The sequence below is a fragment of the Gymnodraco acuticeps genome, unplaced genomic scaffold (genome assembly GCF_902827175.1).
Source record: "Gymnodraco acuticeps unplaced genomic scaffold, fGymAcu1.1, whole genome shotgun sequence".
NCBI lineage: Eukaryota > Metazoa > Chordata > Actinopteri > Perciformes > Bathydraconidae > Gymnodraco > Gymnodraco acuticeps.
In genome coordinates, this window is record NW_022990135.1 from 3,813,039 (window position 1) to 3,831,640 (window position 18,602).

At 41.5% G+C, this 18,602-nt stretch overlaps 1 protein-coding gene across 2 annotated transcripts in view; it reads right to left on the minus strand.

Moving 5' to 3' along the window:
• LOC117546747 (multidrug resistance-associated protein 4-like) overlaps positions 1 to 18,602 on the minus strand; it is a 35,268-nt gene that overhangs the window by 15,127 nt on the left and 1,539 nt on the right. For both annotated transcript variants that reach the window (XR_004569069.1, XM_034217107.1), the window contains exons 2-15: positions 11,251 to 11,361; positions 10,994 to 11,114; positions 10,460 to 10,678; positions 10,276 to 10,365; positions 9,961 to 10,124; positions 9,686 to 9,811; positions 5,729 to 5,978; positions 5,190 to 5,297; positions 4,529 to 4,618; positions 4,231 to 4,422; positions 3,882 to 3,976; positions 3,599 to 3,685; positions 1,297 to 1,393; positions 877 to 1,089 (exon numbers count right to left, since the gene is read on the minus strand). Coding sequence is in view for 1 of the 2 variants with exons in the window: in XM_034217107.1 (XP_034072998.1) it covers positions 877 to 1,089; positions 1,297 to 1,393; positions 3,599 to 3,685; positions 3,882 to 3,976; positions 4,231 to 4,422; positions 4,529 to 4,618; positions 5,190 to 5,297; positions 5,729 to 5,978; positions 9,686 to 9,811; positions 9,961 to 10,124; positions 10,276 to 10,365; positions 10,460 to 10,678; positions 10,994 to 11,114; positions 11,251 to 11,361 (1,963 nt within the window). In the remaining variant the exon portion in view is untranslated. The remainder of the gene's footprint in view (positions 1 to 876; positions 1,090 to 1,296; positions 1,394 to 3,598; positions 3,686 to 3,881; positions 3,977 to 4,230; positions 4,423 to 4,528; positions 4,619 to 5,189; positions 5,298 to 5,728; positions 5,979 to 9,685; positions 9,812 to 9,960; positions 10,125 to 10,275; positions 10,366 to 10,459; positions 10,679 to 10,993; positions 11,115 to 11,250; positions 11,362 to 18,602) is intronic.

The following is an 18,602-nucleotide window of genomic DNA, read 5'->3' on the forward strand; positions in this document are numbered from 1 at the left end:
TCGAGAACAAGACCCCGAGATACTTGAACTCCTTCAATTGGGGTAAGGACTCATTCCCTACTTGGAGTGGACAGTCCATCGGTTTCCTGCTGAGAACCATGGCCTCAGATTTGGAGGTGCTGATCCTCATCCCAGCCGCTTCACACTCGGTTGCGAACCGATCCAGTGAGTGCGGAAGGTCGCAGACCGATGAAGCCATCAGAACCACATCATCTGCAAAAAGCAGTGGTGCAATCCTTAGTCCACCGAACTGCAGACCCCCTCCCCCATGACTACGCCTCGAAATCCGATCCATGTATATTACAAACAGGATTGGTGACAAAGCGCAGCCCTGGCGGAGGCCAACCCTCACCGGAAATGGGTCCGACTTACTGCCGAGGACCCGGACACAGCTCTCGCTTTGGGAGTACAGAGATCGGATAGCCCTGAGTAGAGACCCCCTCACCCCATACTCCCGCAGCACCTCCCACAGTAACTCCCTGGGAACTCGGTCATACGCCTTCTCCAAGTCTACAAAACACATGTAGACCGGATAAGCGTACTCACAGGCCGAAATGAGTTCTTGCAGATGGAAATAGGTTGGATTACCTGACACTTGGCTATAAGAGTTATATTATGGAATGAAATCAACTTGCAATTTCAGCTCTGCACTCACTTTATACAGGCTCATCTTCACTCTGATTTAACTCCACTTGTGCATTGTAAAATTTCTTAATGAAGGTATTATAGACCAGATTTGTTATACGGCAAAATAATGGTTACACTTAAGGTTGAAACAAATGAGCAGGATGCTTATACAAATATAATACCAAACACTTTGTAATTGAAACAGTTGTAGAATAACCCTGAAAACACTTTATTTTGAAAGGTACGTACCGGAAGCTGCTGCTCATTGAATCTGCTCTCGGGCACCAGGAGGCTGCTCTGGGAGCCGTGAGAGTTATTGGTCCTCTTGCTGAGAAGGGACAGTCTGTCTGGCTCTGGTGATCGAATGGAGCACTCCTGATCCTCGTCGCTCCTCTGCAGGGACTGGAAGTTGAGTCCAGAGCTCTGAAGCTCGTTGTAGGTTCCCTCGGCCATGATGTGACCCTGGGAGAGACAAAGAGGTGACGCTGCTGGTGAATCCTTGGGGGAAATGTCTCAATGAGAAAGAAGCTAATATTGAGCTACACAACTGAGCTACATTAGCCAACTCAAATTCCACTCCAAAAAAAAAACAAGGGTGCTGATCTTCCAGAGCAAAACAAGGTGTGTCACTGAAGTGTCTTCAGTTTCAAAAGCTCAGAAAGCACCAACCTCCTTGAGGACGATGATCTGGTCGGACGCCTGCAGGTACTGAAGCTGGTGGGTGACCAGGATACGACACTTGTTCTTCAGCAGGCCGCAGATACACCTGAGGACACACAGACACAATACACTCATTAAGTAAATAAAGTGTCTGTTTATTCAGTCAGGTGAGCTTCTCTTAGAACTCATTGGAGTCTAAAATTCACTTTTAACACTGCACATTTCTTTCCTATCAAGTCTTTTGGCACCAGGTTTTGAGCATGAGCTTTTGTCACTTATATCACACAATTATATCTGAGCCATCCTACACGAGGATTGGCAAGCCAAGGAGGCCCCGTCAAGTTTGATAGATTATGTCCATGGTTTCAAACACTGCTTGTATCGGGCAAATCAAATGGCAAGAGAAAAGCTACAGTCTGCTCAAACTAAAATGATAAGCCTCTATGATCGACGTGCAGAATGTTGTGGGTTGAGTCCTGGGGATCAGGTTTTAGCACTGCTGCCTGTAGTTGGCTCTCCGTTTCAGGCCAAGTTCTCTGGGCCTTATACAGTGTCCAAGAAGTTGTCAGACCTCAACTATTTTATAGCGACCCCTGACCGGAAGAAGTCGGTGCAGTTTTGTCATATAAACTTGCTAAAACCCTATTTTTCCCGTAAACCTGTGCCAAGTGTTGATTGTTCCGTTTCCTCACATGCCACTGTCACACACACACAATTGTGGTGACAGTGGGTCACCCATCACCATCTCTGGATGTGGAGGCAGGGGTTAAAGGGGAAGAGGAGTATTCCCCAGATGATGGTCTTTTGAGAGGTCGGCTTAAAAATTCGTTGTCGTTGGCTAATCTGGATGGTATGTTGAGGCATTTAACTGAACGCGGCCTGAACTGTGTGGCCTCCTTCTTTATTTCCAGCCTTAAGTAAGGTTGTAACACATGTGACCCGCATTTCCAAACCAGCACATTTTTGAGTGTGCTGTAGACAGATACTTTGGTACTACAATTTGTTTAAGACACTTATTGTCAATTATTCACAGCTTTTTGTGCCCTTTCCCCACTTGAAAAGGAATTCAATCATCTACTATACTTTCTAACTGGAATCCACTCAAATGACACAGCAGATTGGCATATTGTGTAAACACATATTTTGCTGTTAGTATGAAATTGTAAAGAAATGTAAATGCTTTTGTGTTTTCACTGCCTGTATTATTATTAGGGGTGCACCGAATGGGAAATTCTTGGCCGAAACCGATACCGAAAATAGGAAACAGTTGGCCGAAAACCGAATGCCGAAAGGCCGAAAATGATTAATAGAAATATATATATATAATGTATACATCTTTTACCAATGTTGTTCAGCTACCTGATTATGGAAATAGACATGATTATGGCAAAACTTAACTTAAATAATAATCACTATTATGGGTCCATAAAACATTTATTCAGCACTTTTGAATGCATACAGTACATTTATATATGTCATGTATTATTGCTAAAAAACATTATATCGCAGTCTTAGTGTCGCCAACTCGTTTCTAATATGCAAAGACAACAAATGCGTCTATGATGTATTTTCGATCAGACGAGATCTCTCTCCCCCGTCTGTGTGCGAGGGGGCGGGGCAGTTTACACACACGCAGTTGCTACATGCAGCGGAGCACACTGCGGAGAGAACGCGCTCCGAGGTGTGGTTACACTTTACCCGTCTCGATGTGGAGAATACTTGTTACCATAAGTGCAATAAGAGTTTAGCATGTAAGCACGAGCAATTTGTCTAAACATTTAGCAAAAGTGCACCGCATGCAGACGGAGGAATGCACCGGGTTCGACCGTCTTTCTAGCAGCTCTGTAGCCCCATCCACGAGTAACGTTTCCACGTCAGGTGTTATGTATGCTAGCAGCTACACACGGAGTTAACTACATGATACAAACATGGGCTAATGATTAGAGGTAACTGAGTTATTTAGTTTGTTAAAATTTCAGCTATTCTGTTTACAGTCTGTCATCAGATTATTTAATACGATTTGTTAAAGGCTCAGGGCAATCTCGATGACAAAGGTCAATGTTCCCCCCCCCCCTGTGAGCCAGCCGCGAGCATGGTCGCCGCGTCTTTATTACGTCATCACAACAACACGTTAGGTTACCAACGTAAGCCTGTTCTGACATTCGGTGATATTTTTTCGGTGCTAAAACCCGAAAGCCGAAAGGGCCTTTTTAACCATTTTCGGCCGATAATTTTCGGTGGCCGAATATTCGGTGCATCCCTAATTATTATCACTATGAACAATGGCTTTGGCCCACAACAGGTCACTCACTTTTCAAACAGGTGTCTCCCAACCTCTGCGTCCACAGCACTCAGAGGGTCATCCAGCAGGTAGATGTCTGCTTCCTGATACACAGCCCTAAAAACACACACATTCCAATAAGCCCAAACATGATTTGAGTAAATATGAAATCATAAACTAATCTACGGAAGTGAAAGTTCTACCAAGCGTGTTTCTACTTAAAGTTGCTGGCCTCTTGATATTGAGGCCAAATATACATATTCATTTTTTGGAAGTGTTATTTTTGTTTAACAAGAGATGATAGTTTTCTCACCTGGCCAGGTTGACCCGAGCTTTCTGTCCCCCGCTGAGGGTGGCCCCTCTGTCCCCGATCATTGTCAGGTCTCCATCTGGGAGCAGCTCCATGTCCTGCAATCACACATAATGAAGGATTAGTACAAATACAATATATATGTGCATGCCCTGTTTTTTTATGTCCTAGTTGAAAATCTTGGCATTTCAGGCAAATCTTCTTCAAAGTAAAACACTAATTAGTCTTCCCGACTGCACTTTTTTAGTGATTTGCAGGTCAGCAAATTAACGTTTCTGAATAAACATTGATGGGTTGCAGGTGGTTTTGATATTACATAATTTATGAGGAAGGGCACTTTGTTGTATCTCACCCTCTTGAGAGCACACGCCCCGAGGACTCTCTGGTACCTCTGGTGGTTAAACTCTCTTCCGAACAGGATGTTACTGCGGACGGTTCCGGGGAACACCCAGGGCTGCTGCGTGGCATATGTCAGCTGACCTTTGACCTTGAGGTTTCCTGAGTCATGAGGCAGTTCTTCCAGGATGGCACTCAGCAGAGAGGACTGGTAGGAACAGGGAATGGACAGTTTTAAATATTGTTAGTGCTCAGACAAAAGTTTTAGGCATTCATAATCCAGAAAATTAAGTAGTCTACACCGCTGTACTGACCTTTCCGGCACCCACTGGGCCAATTACAGTCAGAAGTTCGTGAGACTTCACTGTGATAGATATGTTTTGCAGCGATGGAGCATCCAAACTCTGCAGGATACAAAAAACACAGTAATTGAGAGTTACAATTACCAGATAGAAATTCTTGTATTTCACAACAGATGTGGCATTTAGTCACATTGTTTAAAACCACAAACAACCTCTGGGTTCTAACACGAGGTTCAAGACTTGCAATGTTTGCAATACACTGTATCAAAGCACACATTCCCCTCCCTCCCTCCTTCCTTCTCTCCCCCTCTCTGACATCTCTCCCCTGAACTCTCCAACCTGCCTCCCACCTTTCCCCCCCTGCCCCAAATGGTCCTTCACACACACACACACACACACACACACACACACACACACACACACACACACACACACACACACACACACACACACACACACACACACACACACACACACACACACACACACACACACACACACGTCACACTGTGGGGCTGCGGGAAACGGTATCTCAAGTTTCTGGATGTATAACACATGTAGAAATGTTGACAATAAAGCTGACTTTGACTTTTGACTTTGACTTTGACACACATATGCTGTAAGATGACATTTACAGTAATGTCAGAAAACTTTTTAGGGCTAAAATAGTCACCTTATCCCAGTAGCAGGTCATCTTCGTAATCTCAACAGAGTTGTCCTTCTTTTCCTCAAGAGAAAGCCCACAGCTTTTCCTCTCAATCTCCTTCAGCAGAAGAAATTCCTGGAAGTGGTTAATGGACACAAGACTTTTGTCACTGTGACCTATAATTCCTAGAATCTGTTGTTGCAGGGTTTTTTTACTACCTACAGGGTCACTCATAAACTCTGATATTAGGATTCAGGTTGTGAAGAGAGTGTCTTGGACGTTCTTGTGTTATTTAATGTGTTACTGATCATTCACTAAGCACAGCTCCAAACCCATGGTAGGACACAGCAAGATTTAAAATGTGCACTAATTGTTCCCCCTAGTTTGCAGATAATCATTATCTTTGGTGTCTTTGCTGGATTTTGAAAGATCAGTTACACAATGACCCAGTTTAGTGTGGGCCAGTGACAGATTACACTAACCTGTTATCTGCGGTAGAACAACCAGCCATTCAGGACTTCAATTATGTGCAAAGTCATTAACTTAGAACAAATTAATCAAATTACCTCAATTCTGCGAACGCTAACCGCAGTCTCCGACAGCTTCTCAATGGCCAGTGGGAACAACAGGGTGACTGTGAGCTTGATGGTGCCGTACAGGGAAACTGTGACGAACACAGTGCTGGCATCGATGGTGTTCCCCAGGAGAACGTAGACAGTGAAGGTAATAAAGACTATGATCTTGCTGCTGGCAAAGGAGGAGGCCATGTTAAGTCCTCGTAAGTAGGAGCTCTTCAAAATCTGCCTGATTTCTTTCCTGGAATAGAAGACAACATGAGGAAGGTCAAGATCGTGACACAAATCAAATGACACAAAGGCACCATCTTGTATACCTTTGTGCATGCTTTAAACGGCAAGGTTATTTTCCAGACTTTGGCCATGCAGAATATTAATGAGTAAGCATATAGATTCCTAAATTCTCAGTTAATGCAAGTGAGTCTGGACCTGCTTATTTTTACATAATTGTGCAATAGCATTAGGAAACACCCGTAATCTTGCAAAAATGTGCAGAGAAAATTCCTGCAGTTCTGTAAAAAAAAAAACAGGGAACTTCTACAACAGAAAGACACTAAACTTGCGTCACAAAACTGCCAAAGGCGACAGCTTTAGTGTCTCATTTATAAAATACTCAACCATTAGCACTTTAGTAGCTTTGGAAACATGTGTTGTACGTATGCAGTAGTTTAGACTAAGTGGGAAATATCTGCTAATTCTAACCTTATCAATGCTATTTGCTGGTTAATTTAATTCAGTTATTAATGTTATACAATGTGAGGCTTATTGTACCGTTTAAGATATTTCCAGTTTGCAACATTGTCAGGTCACACTTATCAAATACAGTATTTCCTATTTGAAAAAATGCACTATTATCACAAGCTAATGCTAATGTCAGTTTTGTGGGTTGGCAGAGCTACAAAACTGTCTCTTATTGAATGTTCAATCATGTGAATATTCCTCTTTGTTTCTGAGTAAGCACAAACTTTTTCCCACATGGCATGCCATTGTCAGGTGCTCCCTGCTGATACTCAATATTAACAAAGTCCACAAAGTTAACACACGTGTATAACAAGGAAGATTTAACTTGTGCTTATCTAGATACAGCAAAGTGAAACAGCAGTCAAATGTTCTCAAGTTTTAAAAAAAAAAGACGACATTTAATTGTAAATGAATACATCCTGTTATTTTTAAAAGCAATAGGATTTCCAAATGGTTTCTTAGAAAGGAGTTATTGTGTACATAAGAGTGTCAGTGTGTCAATGATTATCCAACCCCAGTAAAACTAAAAGTGACAAGATACACATGATCTTATATGTTATATGTCAGGGACTACGGATAGAAATTAGCTCAAAGCTAAAATCCGGCATATTTACACTTGAAGCATTATTTGTCTAAACTGTTCATTAATGTGCATTGTCCCTATTCAAATAAACGATTAAATGAAATGAAAATGAAATCTTATATGATAGAGGACTGATTAGGTTGTTTTAGGACCAGTCATAGAAGCCGGTCACTTAACCTGTTGAACCCCATCCCCCCGCCACCGGGGGGAAAAACGCATCATCTGCAGGAAACAGCGTCTGAGGGCTTCTTAATATTTAATAAACTATGAATGTTTAATATCCATGTAACGGGAAAAAAAAACACAAAGCTAACGCTGAGCCTCTGAATTAACAACAAGCGAAAAAATGCTAACGGGGTTTGCACAGAAAACACGGTATAACACCCTTATTACCTATCGTAACTGCAAATCTAATCCACCGATTAGCATCGTGAGAGTAAACAGAATCGATAGGTATATATATCATCACTCCATGATAAGAACTCGCGACTTTATAAACAAAAACAGACATCACAACACGTGGCGCTAGGTAGCAAAAACGGCAATAGGTCTTACCTCTGTTGTTGTCTGATCAAAAGTTGTCTTCAATGGCATTAAAACTATAAAAACGCTGCTGAAGGTTAATCCAATGTGTCTGTGTCACTTTGAAATGATTTCTGATCATCCATAAGCAATAAACCTACTTTTCCGTTTTCAGATTTCAGAGCGTGAGACAGCTTTTGCTCTGGGCAAAACTGTATGCGCATAGCCCCCACTTTTTTTTGGTAATGTTGGTGTGTATGTGGAAATTCCCCTTCGATTCTATTGGCTCTAACGGTCAGAAAGAGATGTCAATCACCAAAATCGAACAATGGGTTCCAGAGAAACGGCAAAAACGCCCATTTCCACCCAAATCACCCCAGAGGTGGAGTTTTTTTTTGCTCTAAAAAAGGTCAAATTTCACTTGTTTTGCATCAATCTTGATACAGGGTACTTATTATATGTTGTACTTTGGATTCCTAAAGCTTTTAGTATACCATCCCATCATTCAAGGGTAGTTTTCACTATAAGTAAAAAAGAAGTTTTGGACGGACACTATAATTTACAGTTTTTTACTACGTTCAATCTGAATTTTCTTTAAAATAAAAAACATCTATATTGATTATGACTTTTCTACATCTAACTCACAGGTTTATCATTACTTTGAGAAAAAAGATTAATAATTGTCCCCTTTTGGAAGGGAAGATATGGTCATTTGTTCTGGAAATGTCATTTTCGAGCCTGAGACCTGAAAAACAGGGATGGGGTTTAACAGGTTAAAGCACTTTTCCTCTGATCCACTTGTTCGTAAAGGTTTAAACACAGCTCTATTTTAACAAAATAAAGCTAATAATTCAGTCTGGGTCTCTGAGCATTGAGGAGTCATCTGATAACATCATCTAGAGTCTAAGGTTATCACAATTTGGTGGGTGTATTGACAGTTGACTAATTAAGACAAATACCACATGGCCTGAGCATAATCTGGGAGCCATGTATCTCTTTACCCCTTCATGCGATAGAACCCTTTGTTGTTGTCGTTTATAAATGTTTGAGAATAAATGCAAATTAAAATGTTCTGCAACATTAAAGTCAACCTAACTTATTATGATAAAGCAGAGCTGTGTTTCTTCCTTGGAATGACTGCTCTGTTTTTGACGCAGTGCATTGAGGCTGCAGCCATGGCGGAGAGGAACCCACTGACACTGGGAAGTCTTACCAGGTTTTGTAAGGCCAACCTGCGAGCCAAAGACAACAAACCGTAGGTCACAGTGACCCTAAGCTGATCTTTCACGCTGATGACAAGGATACATACGGGAGGACAGAATCCGGTACGACACGCCGTAAACAAACCGACAGAGGAGATGAGCTAACAATACAACACCTACTGAAAGCTGAGAATCGGGATTAAAGGTGGGGTAGGTAATTTTGGAGAAACCAGCTTGAGTGCGCAAGAATTTGAAAACACACAGCCGGAAAAAATCTACCACTTCCTTACAGAGCCCCTCCTCCAACACACACGAACGCGCACATGACCAATGAGGGCACGAGATAAGTTTGTGCACAGATGGAAGGCTGACAGGCAGGTAGGCCATCCAGGTATTTTAGCCGGGCCGGCTAAAATGATTGGTCGTGCTTTTTACAGTATTACGGCTTCCAGAGATGAAATGTTTGTATGGATTTTTTGTCAAAGCACTTCAGATATTCATTGCTATCGGGATGTTAAGAGCATTCCATGGAATATAACAACAAGTGTATCTCAAGCCGGTTTCTCAAACTTACCTACCCCACCTTTAACCAATGACGCTGTGACAAAATGCTTCCTCTTGATTTGAAGGTAAAAGCTGTGCTGAACAGCTGTGCTGAACAGCTGGCCCCAACCTAACACAGATATTTGACATTCTGCTACCACTTTGACCAACGCCCAAACTCAAGTCTAGAGAGGGTGGAGCACCAGACTGAATTAAGTTCTGAAGTAAACTGCATAGGATTGATATTCTTTCCAAAGTTAGCAGACATATGATGAAAACACATGTTCCTGTGGTCCCAGTTCAAATGAATAGCCCATGTTATCGATGCGGTTCTAAACAAAACAGTTGCATCCTTACCTTCTGACGTCTGTAACCAGAGCTGAGAAGGGTTTCTCCCAGGCGTACATCTTGATGATCCTGATGCCAGACACCACTTCGTTCATGATGTGGATTCTGTTGTCAGCAAGGACTGCCGTTTTGCTCCTGTAAACAAAGTTTTAAAAATACAGGAATATTAATAAATACCCCACTTTTCCCAAAATTATGAAAAATCTGCGTTACTTTGAACGAAAACTGTCAAATAAAGAGCAAATAGTGCCACCTTGCACTTCTTAAGTTTCTTTGTTGCGTACCTGAAGATGCCAAAGAGCTTTCCAAACACTGTCTGCACAGGCATCATGAGGGCAAGGACTGCCACACCTGCCAGACACGAGGGTCCGATCCGGCACCATAGTAACACGATGATCACCATGGCCTGTAGTGGTCCCAGCCACAGGTAGTGCAGATTCAGTGTAATCTATCGAGACAATTAGTAATCGTGAGCCCAATTCCAACAAGCCTGTATTTCATTTGCAGTGTTCAAACATGGCATAGTAGACACTTAAAATACACACTAACAGTTTATTTTATTCAACATGGTGCCAGTGTTACCACTGATCTAGCCTTACCTCATCAAAACGATTGACGTCATTTGATAAGAGGTTGACGATTCGTCCCGTGGTTGTTTGCCCCATGGATTCACTGCTGAGGCCCAGAGCCTGATGAGAGACAAGTTACCTGTCTGGTAAATAATACTCAAACAATTTCCAGCATATTTATAGGAGTGGAAATGTTGCTTGCCCCATCACTGACCTTCTTGTATATCATGTGACACATGGCCACTCTGATCCTCATGCCTGTTCTTTGGACATAGTAATAGTAGAGATGTTGGAGAATGGTCAGCGCGAACGGGGAGATGGACATGGCAGCTGCGTAAACATACACCATGCGCAGACTCGTCTGCTCGTCATAATTCTCAAAGAACAGGATCACTTCGCCCAGAAGAAGAGGCTGGATAACTTTGATTGCTTCCTTTATGTCAAAGAGGGATACAAATATATTACGACACTGGATGCCATCGGCGAAACTCTTCAACTGCAGTTTCCTACAACTTTCCGTTGTAGTCAAATTACATAACACACTAAATTGCCCGGGCCCCAAGATATTTGGCTGACATGCTTGTCAAATATGCCAAAAGAGATTAGCCATCAGATGTTCTTGAAAAGCTTTCAGTTTAGTTTGAGTAGGATGAATACCTTTGGGTATACCAATCCACTTCTTATCCTCCCCCCACAATGAATTACACTTGGAAAAATGTAAAGTAGGATTAAAATAGCCAGAACATACCAGTGAAAATGTAAACAACCCAGCCATTGCGTATGACATCCCGTAGCACTTAATGAGAACTCCGGTGAGATTTGGCTTCCGGAGCTCCTTCGTAGCCTTTCTGACTTCATGGTCCCAACATCTGCAACATTGAAAATGCAGCATGTTCATTCTGTACAGTAACATAGTGAATTAGTGGTTATTGTTGGCTCCACATGCATGCATACAGACTTAGACTTTTGGGAGGTGTCCAACAGTGCCTCACGGTGATTTAGTACCTGTGTAGTTCCTCTCCCAGCACTTTGGACTGATCCTCTGGAAGAACCCTGTACATGTCATTTTCCTCCAACCTCCTTTTCTGGCCGAGCTGCAGCAACGGGACTAACCAGCTGGAACAGAGGGTTAGAAACACTTAGGGCTGATGTCACTTAAACAGAATATGACTCACACAAGTGTCATTGTATTTTTGTATTGCTTAAGTATTCAATGGAGAGGCTAACACCATTACAGGTTGTGATGCAGATGCTACTTGCAGATACATCCTTTGACCAGTGGCGAACCGTCAGGGCCTTCAAGGTATTCAGAGAATACCCTGACACTCAGATAAAACAAACAAAACATAGATTTAATTATATAAATAAAATGTAATAAAATGTATGTAAAATGAATAAATGAGAATCGTATCTGTGTTGATGATCTGTAATATTACAGTGTTACGTTGATTTGTTTGTCCTTCTCGGACCATGCTCTCCGCATTTCAGTGGGTTTGTGTTAGAAAAGAAAGCAACCAATCAGATCTTGTTCTGGGTCTCTGGGTAGAATATCCTTCAACCAAGGTATTCTACATCCTTGATAGAATGCCCTGGCCGTTGCACTGAATGAGAGCGTACGTTTGGACTGACAGTTTGATCAACCAATCATATATTGATTTGTAGCCAATGGGCGTATTCTTTCAGAGTTTCCCTCGGTTCCAGGGTACTCTAGAACAGTGGTTCCCAAACTTTTTGTGCCCAAGGCACACCAAAGGACAAGTAAAAATCTCAAGGCACACCTATTGTGCAAAATAGCCCTTATAACACGTGTTATCACTCATATCATGTAAAATATCTGTAAATGTGCATAATTATTTACTAATGCCAAATAAAATGTGACAAAGACAACTATATTACTATTTATTAACGAAATATTTCAGAAATTAATTAAAAACGTTATCAAATGAGGCTTCATCAAAGCAGCAACACACTCATTTAAACCAGACATTTCAGCAATCAGCATTGAAACATGTGCTATTGTAAATATTTTTGCCGACTTACAAATTAGTGAGATGCATGTGCCTGTCGGGGCGCGCAGAATTTTTTAATCCTTGGTGGCACTGAGGAGAGGGCCACTCGCAAGTCCTGTTCAACAGAGAGCCGTGACCTCCTGTTGTTCTTCATGTAAACCAGAGTAGAGAACGCCAACTCCAGAGATTGGATCGTTTCTAATTTTTTTTAATATATTACATATTACTTTTTTTAAAAAAAAGAAATATATTACACTACTTCGTTACTATCTACATAAAGTAACTCGTTACTTTACTCGCCGAGCACGTACGAACTGCGCATGCGTGAGTGACAATAACTCTCCTTACCAGCAGGCGGCGGTAGTGTGTATTTGTCATTCAAAACAGGCAACAACCGGAAGACAGAGAAGAAGCACATACTACGTGATATAAACAAACAACAAATAGCGTGTGCGGTAGCTTCACCTTAGCATGTGTTCTTTGCAGGTGTTTGTTGAGGTTTGACGTGGTGTTTACAGCAGTGGATAACAGCTTCTGGCCTGGACACAGTTTGCACCTCACCGTCACATTCCTGTCTATTCTTGAGATGTGGACGCGCAAATCGCGCAGATTACGTACATATAAACCTACAATGTACTGATATAGTAAATTAAAAAATAATTATTTTTGTGTAGTTGTATATTGCAATAATAACGTATGGTTGTCACAAAATCCCACGGCACACCAGTGTGCCGCGGCACACCGTTTGGGAACCACTGCTCTAGAAGGCCCGCTAGTTAACTGGCTCGAGACAGAGGATCTAGATGCGACGAAGCAATTCATGCCGTTTTATTGTTTTTAACGTTGAAATGACAAGTGCAACAGGTGAAGATGAAGTTGTTGCGGAATTGTTGTGAGTACCATTTTCCAGAGGTGTGGACTCGAGTCACAACATCACAAAAGACTTGCGACTCGACTTGGACTTGAACACCAATGACTCGGGACTTGACTTGGACTTGAGCCTTCTGACTTGAGGTGACTTGCTACTTTAATTCAGAGGTCTCCAACACGCCGATCGCGAGCTGCCGTTAGAAGAGCAGACTCCCGTCGGGGAAAGCAGAATCTTCAGCCGCTCCTACTCTTGCTGAGAATCCTTGCAGGCAGGGGCGGGTCTTTATTTAGCTGGGCCACCATGCGGCCAATCATATGCGAGGACACACTAGGATCATACCATTATGTGAAAGAAGGGTGGGGGCACAACATGTGCAGAGCGACGGGGAGACGGGGAGCCGGATTTAAATGCAAGCGCGTCGGAAAAAGTCAAGAAATGAGCGAAAACCGAAAAAAGAAGCAGCATCTGGCTGCTTTTCAATGATATTGGAGAAAGCAAAGCTGAGTGCAGGATTTGTAAAATGAAAATAACCTTCAGAGCAGGGTAACCACTCAGGATTTATTGTCAGAGGTGGGAGAAGTTCAGACAATTAAACAAAGTTACAATCAGGGTTCCCGCGGGGTCTTAACAAGTCTTAAAAAGTCTTAAATTTGATAATCAGAATTTAAGGCCTTAAAAAGGTCTTAAATATGATTCAGAAGGTCTTAAAAATTATCGGATTTGAAAGGTACTTCTATGTTGCGATAGCGTCTAAATGTGTTTTGGGGGAAATGTCCGGGCTGCAAAGTAACCAGTACGGTAATAGCCTTTCAGTTCCCCCCAACAATTTGTATTGAATTAAATCAACATGGAACCAGTAATCACTAACTTTGTTTCCCCCGGCCCCTTATTGGAAAACACCCAGCTAGTAACCTAGCAACCAAGCTTCAGCTCATGTAGCCTATCTTCGAATCTACTTACAAATAAATATGGGGAAGTGTAAGTTCAACCGTATTTGGTTGGAAAACATCTAATTTAGTGCTTGGTTGAAACCAGTGGAGGGAACGTGTTTGAAGCACGCTGCACCTTTTGCAAAATAAATTAGTGTTTGTTTTGCTAATGTAGCGTTAGCTAGTGCAGCAGCAGCTAGTGCAGCGTTAGCTAGTGCAGCAGCAGCTAGTGCAGCGTTAGCTAGTGGAGTGTTAGCTAGTGCAGCAGCTCCCGCAACAACACCGGGGGACCTCCGGGCGAAGTTTGGGTCTACGTCAACCCTAAAAGCGGAGGTGCTGTAGACGCTAAATACCGTAGCTAAACACCAATCATACAACAGCAACGATGAAATAGTGTAGCCAAGGCAGCAGAGCTCAGTCTGAATATAGCTCTTGTCACTCTCTCTCAGAGACACACACACACACACAACACACACACACACACACACACACACACACACACACACACACACACACACACACACACACACACACACACACACACACACACACACACACACACACACACACACACACACTAGGGCTGCTCGATTATGGCAATAATCAAGATTATATGTTGGTCAATAATTAATATCACGATTATTAAATATGATTATTCATTGACTTTGAAAACATCCATTTATTGAACTTTAAAACAGATAATAATTTGAACAGTATCTTTTTAACTGTTGATTACCCTGAACGTATAATTCAACTGAAAAACCAATACAACAATTAATTAAATAAATGATACATTACTAAAAAATTCATTAGATCAAATATGTTGTGGTGCACTGTCACAACCTAGCAAAGCAAAATAATCGTTTTTTACGATTATGTTGTTTTCGTAATTGTGGCAGGCCAAAATCGTAATTGCGATTAAAATATGATTAATTGCACAGCCCTAACACACACACACACACACACACACACTCAAGCGCACACACTCAAGCGCACACACTTACACACTTTTTGTCTAACACGCTAACACAGTTCTGTACTGTTACGCTGTTGTGTTCAGTCATTGTTCTTATGTTGAACATGAATACATTTACTTTGTAAGTGATTATGGGACGTATTTCTTCTTTATATACATTTATTGCCGTGAAATAGGTCTTAAATTCTATTCAAAGTGGTCTTAAAAAGGTGTTAAAAAGTCTTAAATTTGAGTTGGCGAAACCTGCAGGAACCCTGTACAATAAAAAGTCCTGCATTCAAAATGTTACAAGTAAAAGTACAAAAGTATTAGCATCAATATATACTTAAAGTACCACCTGCAGAGGGATCTAGATGCAGGTGTTCTTTTCCCCATAGAGACCGCCTCGCTGCACATTATCCCTTGCATAAAGATAGATTGTGGGTCCCTTATAACATGTTGTACACAGTGGAAATAAACATTCTGGTTACCTCAACATCAGGGATCTTATACATTAAACTCCTTCTGAATCAAACCGTCACGGTAGCCTTACCTTACTGATCCCTCTTAAATTAGAAAAACACACGTTACTTTACCAGCAGAGAGAAAATGGATTATTAAATTATTAATGTGACTAATAAAGAGCAATTTGATTATTAAGTATTATTCTGTTGATCGATGTCATTATATTTGGTGAAAAACACATAATGACTTGTTTATGACTCGTTTTGTCAAAGTTTAGGACTTGACTTGACTTGAACTTGCCCATCCTGACTTGAGACTTGACTTGGACTTGCAAAACAATGACTTGAGACTTGACTCGGACTTGAGCGCAAAGACTTGAGACTTGACTCGGACTTGCAAAACAATGACTTGGTCCCACCTCTGCCATTTTCTAGACGACAATTCAGTGAAAAGACGGACATTATAATGCCGCGGAGGGGTGTGTGTCGTGTGTGTGTCTACAGAAGGTCCAGTTGTGATAGACACAGTTCGCCACTGCCTTTGACAGCAAGTGTGCTTACTTAGGCCTACTTATTTTTCTAATAGATGGATCTGATTAGCTTTACATACATTAATCTGTTAGGCTTTTTTCAATGCATATCACACAGACTTTTCCTTGGCGCTTATTTAAGAATAAGCATTTCATTTTTCGTAAACGCTTAACAAAATATCTCAGAATTGTTGTGTGCAGGTTAGAATAATGTGCATGAAGACCATGAGAGGAGTGTTACACATTTCTGTCTAAAAATCTGTCTGAGGCACAGAAATGTTATGAGGGAGGAAATACCGTTTTTTTAAATGTTATGTTTGTTTTTTTAAGGTATTTGATTCTTTCAGCCTTCTTTGTCTACTAACACCTTAGGGCAGGGGTGCCCAACCTTTTTTTTAACCGAGATCTACTTTTAAAGTTGCCAGTCTGTCGAGTTCTACATTCCAAATAGAGAGACGTAGCCATTACTGACAGCCTACTACCAGGTAAATACACACTTCTACTTGTATAAAACTGACCTTCGTACGATTAATACTTCATAAAATAATGCCTTTATCTTACCTCTTTCTAATCTACACACATACAAGTATTTAACTGAAGTTACACAACAGTGTTGTTGAAACAGAGTTGGAGTTTATTCACACGTCACTACAGTGGGTAATGTTTTCAAGAAACATTGAACAGTGCTGCTACAGGGAAAAAAGAAAAGACTCTGAACCCTTTATTTGCCATTATATAAAAATAGTGTTGCTACAAAAGTATAAATTAGGCTTACTAATAAGACAACTCAGATCTGAAGCTACACAGGAATCTGCTGCCAAAGTGCAATAAATAAGACAAAATTAATATAATCAATTCTAGATTATAAAAAGGAATGCCTTTAATAGGATGCAAGCAACACTAGTTTCTTAACCTGAATTGATAATGGACTATAATCAATTTAAGTTTGCATTCTTATACCATTTTGTACAATAATTATAATGAATAAGTTCAAACAAACTAAAACTTACAGCTGATTAATAACGGTATCCAACTTGAGTTTTTATTATATCAAAAACCTGTTGAAATGCTACCGTTTTTTACTGTCCCCCAAAAGCGCATCGGCAGCCTCCATGAATGCTTCTTTCACAACTTCGCAGTCTTTGAAAGACTTCATGTGTTTCGCAAGAACGTGACTGACACGTTAAGTTGCTATGCCTATGGTAGCAGCCTTGCTCTTGTTGTTGGGCCTGGTGAAAATGGACTGCTGTGCATTTAGCCGTCCTTTCAGGCCCCTCCCCTTTTGGGAGCGTAACTAGGAGGGAATTTCGTCTCGTAGCCTTTGTGCACTGTTTTGAAATGCCGATCCTAAATTACTCTTCTTCGATAAAGCTACGCTCGCATTGCAGATGAGACAGATGGACTTTGAATTGGAATAAATACAAAAATAATCATCCTCTCACTCGGAGTGAAAATTATATATGTTTTGCTTCTGCCATAATTGCGGTCTTGTTTGTGTGCGGACTGTCACTCCTGTTGATACGGACAACGTTAGCGAATTAGTGCACTGCCCACTAGCCACGCCCCGACACATGGGGTCACGGCGGCCAATCACAAAGCTTTGATGCGTCCAAGTGCATTATTCTGGCACAGGAAGATTATGTTACAGGACATTAACGATAAAACAGAATATTGTTGTTCTATTTTTAGACACATCTCGCGATCGACTGGTTGGGCACCCCTGCCTTAGGGCAATGTTGGAATAAGTATTTTGATTTTGTTTCAACATGTAGGCCTACTTTAATTTCAGTGTCTGACAATCTAGAAATTACATCAACTCATTTGAAAGCTGCTCTGCAATTGGATTGTAATGGCTGTAAAATCCTAACTGATTTCCCTATGACCCCAGTCTGCTGTATACAGTTATATATTCCTTGTTTTTGACTCAACACCAGATTATTGTATGAAGGGGCGTTCAAGAAACCTGAATTATGTCAGTTAAACAGCAACTGTGCTATACGGAATCCCAGGATTTCGCATTTTACAGACAACGAATTAACTCTTTGCAGACATGTATTCCCCCTGTGGTGGGTAGGCGAGGGACGGGAACATTTTGTCTGAGGCACAGACATTTTATGAGGGAGGAAATACAGTTTTTTTTTAATGTTATGTTCTAATGTTTTTTTTTGTTAAGGTATTTGCGTCTTTCAGCCTTCTTTCAATTTACCTTAGGGCAATGTTGGAATAAGTATTTTTACTTTGTCCGGAGAACTGCTTGGCTGCAAAAACTAAGAGTGCAGCATCAAGTCACTAAACAAGCGCTCCTATCTGTGTCTGCCCGCTCAGCCAATATCCGGCTATACTGACCAGGACAGGAAGTTAATCTATTCAGGAATCTGAACCAAAACACTAGGCTTGTTTGAGACAAGCGAGACCTGCGCAATTTCGATCAACGTCTTGCTCGTGCGTTGCATGATGGTTAGTCATTTTGTCCGACTTGCTCTGGAGGCCCGCCTACATGAGACGTTGAAATCTCGCGGGACAAAGACGCCCGCAGCCTTGAGAGCGAGGCGCGGCGAGGCGGCGCAGTTCCTCTCCACGGGCTGCGGAAGCGAAATGC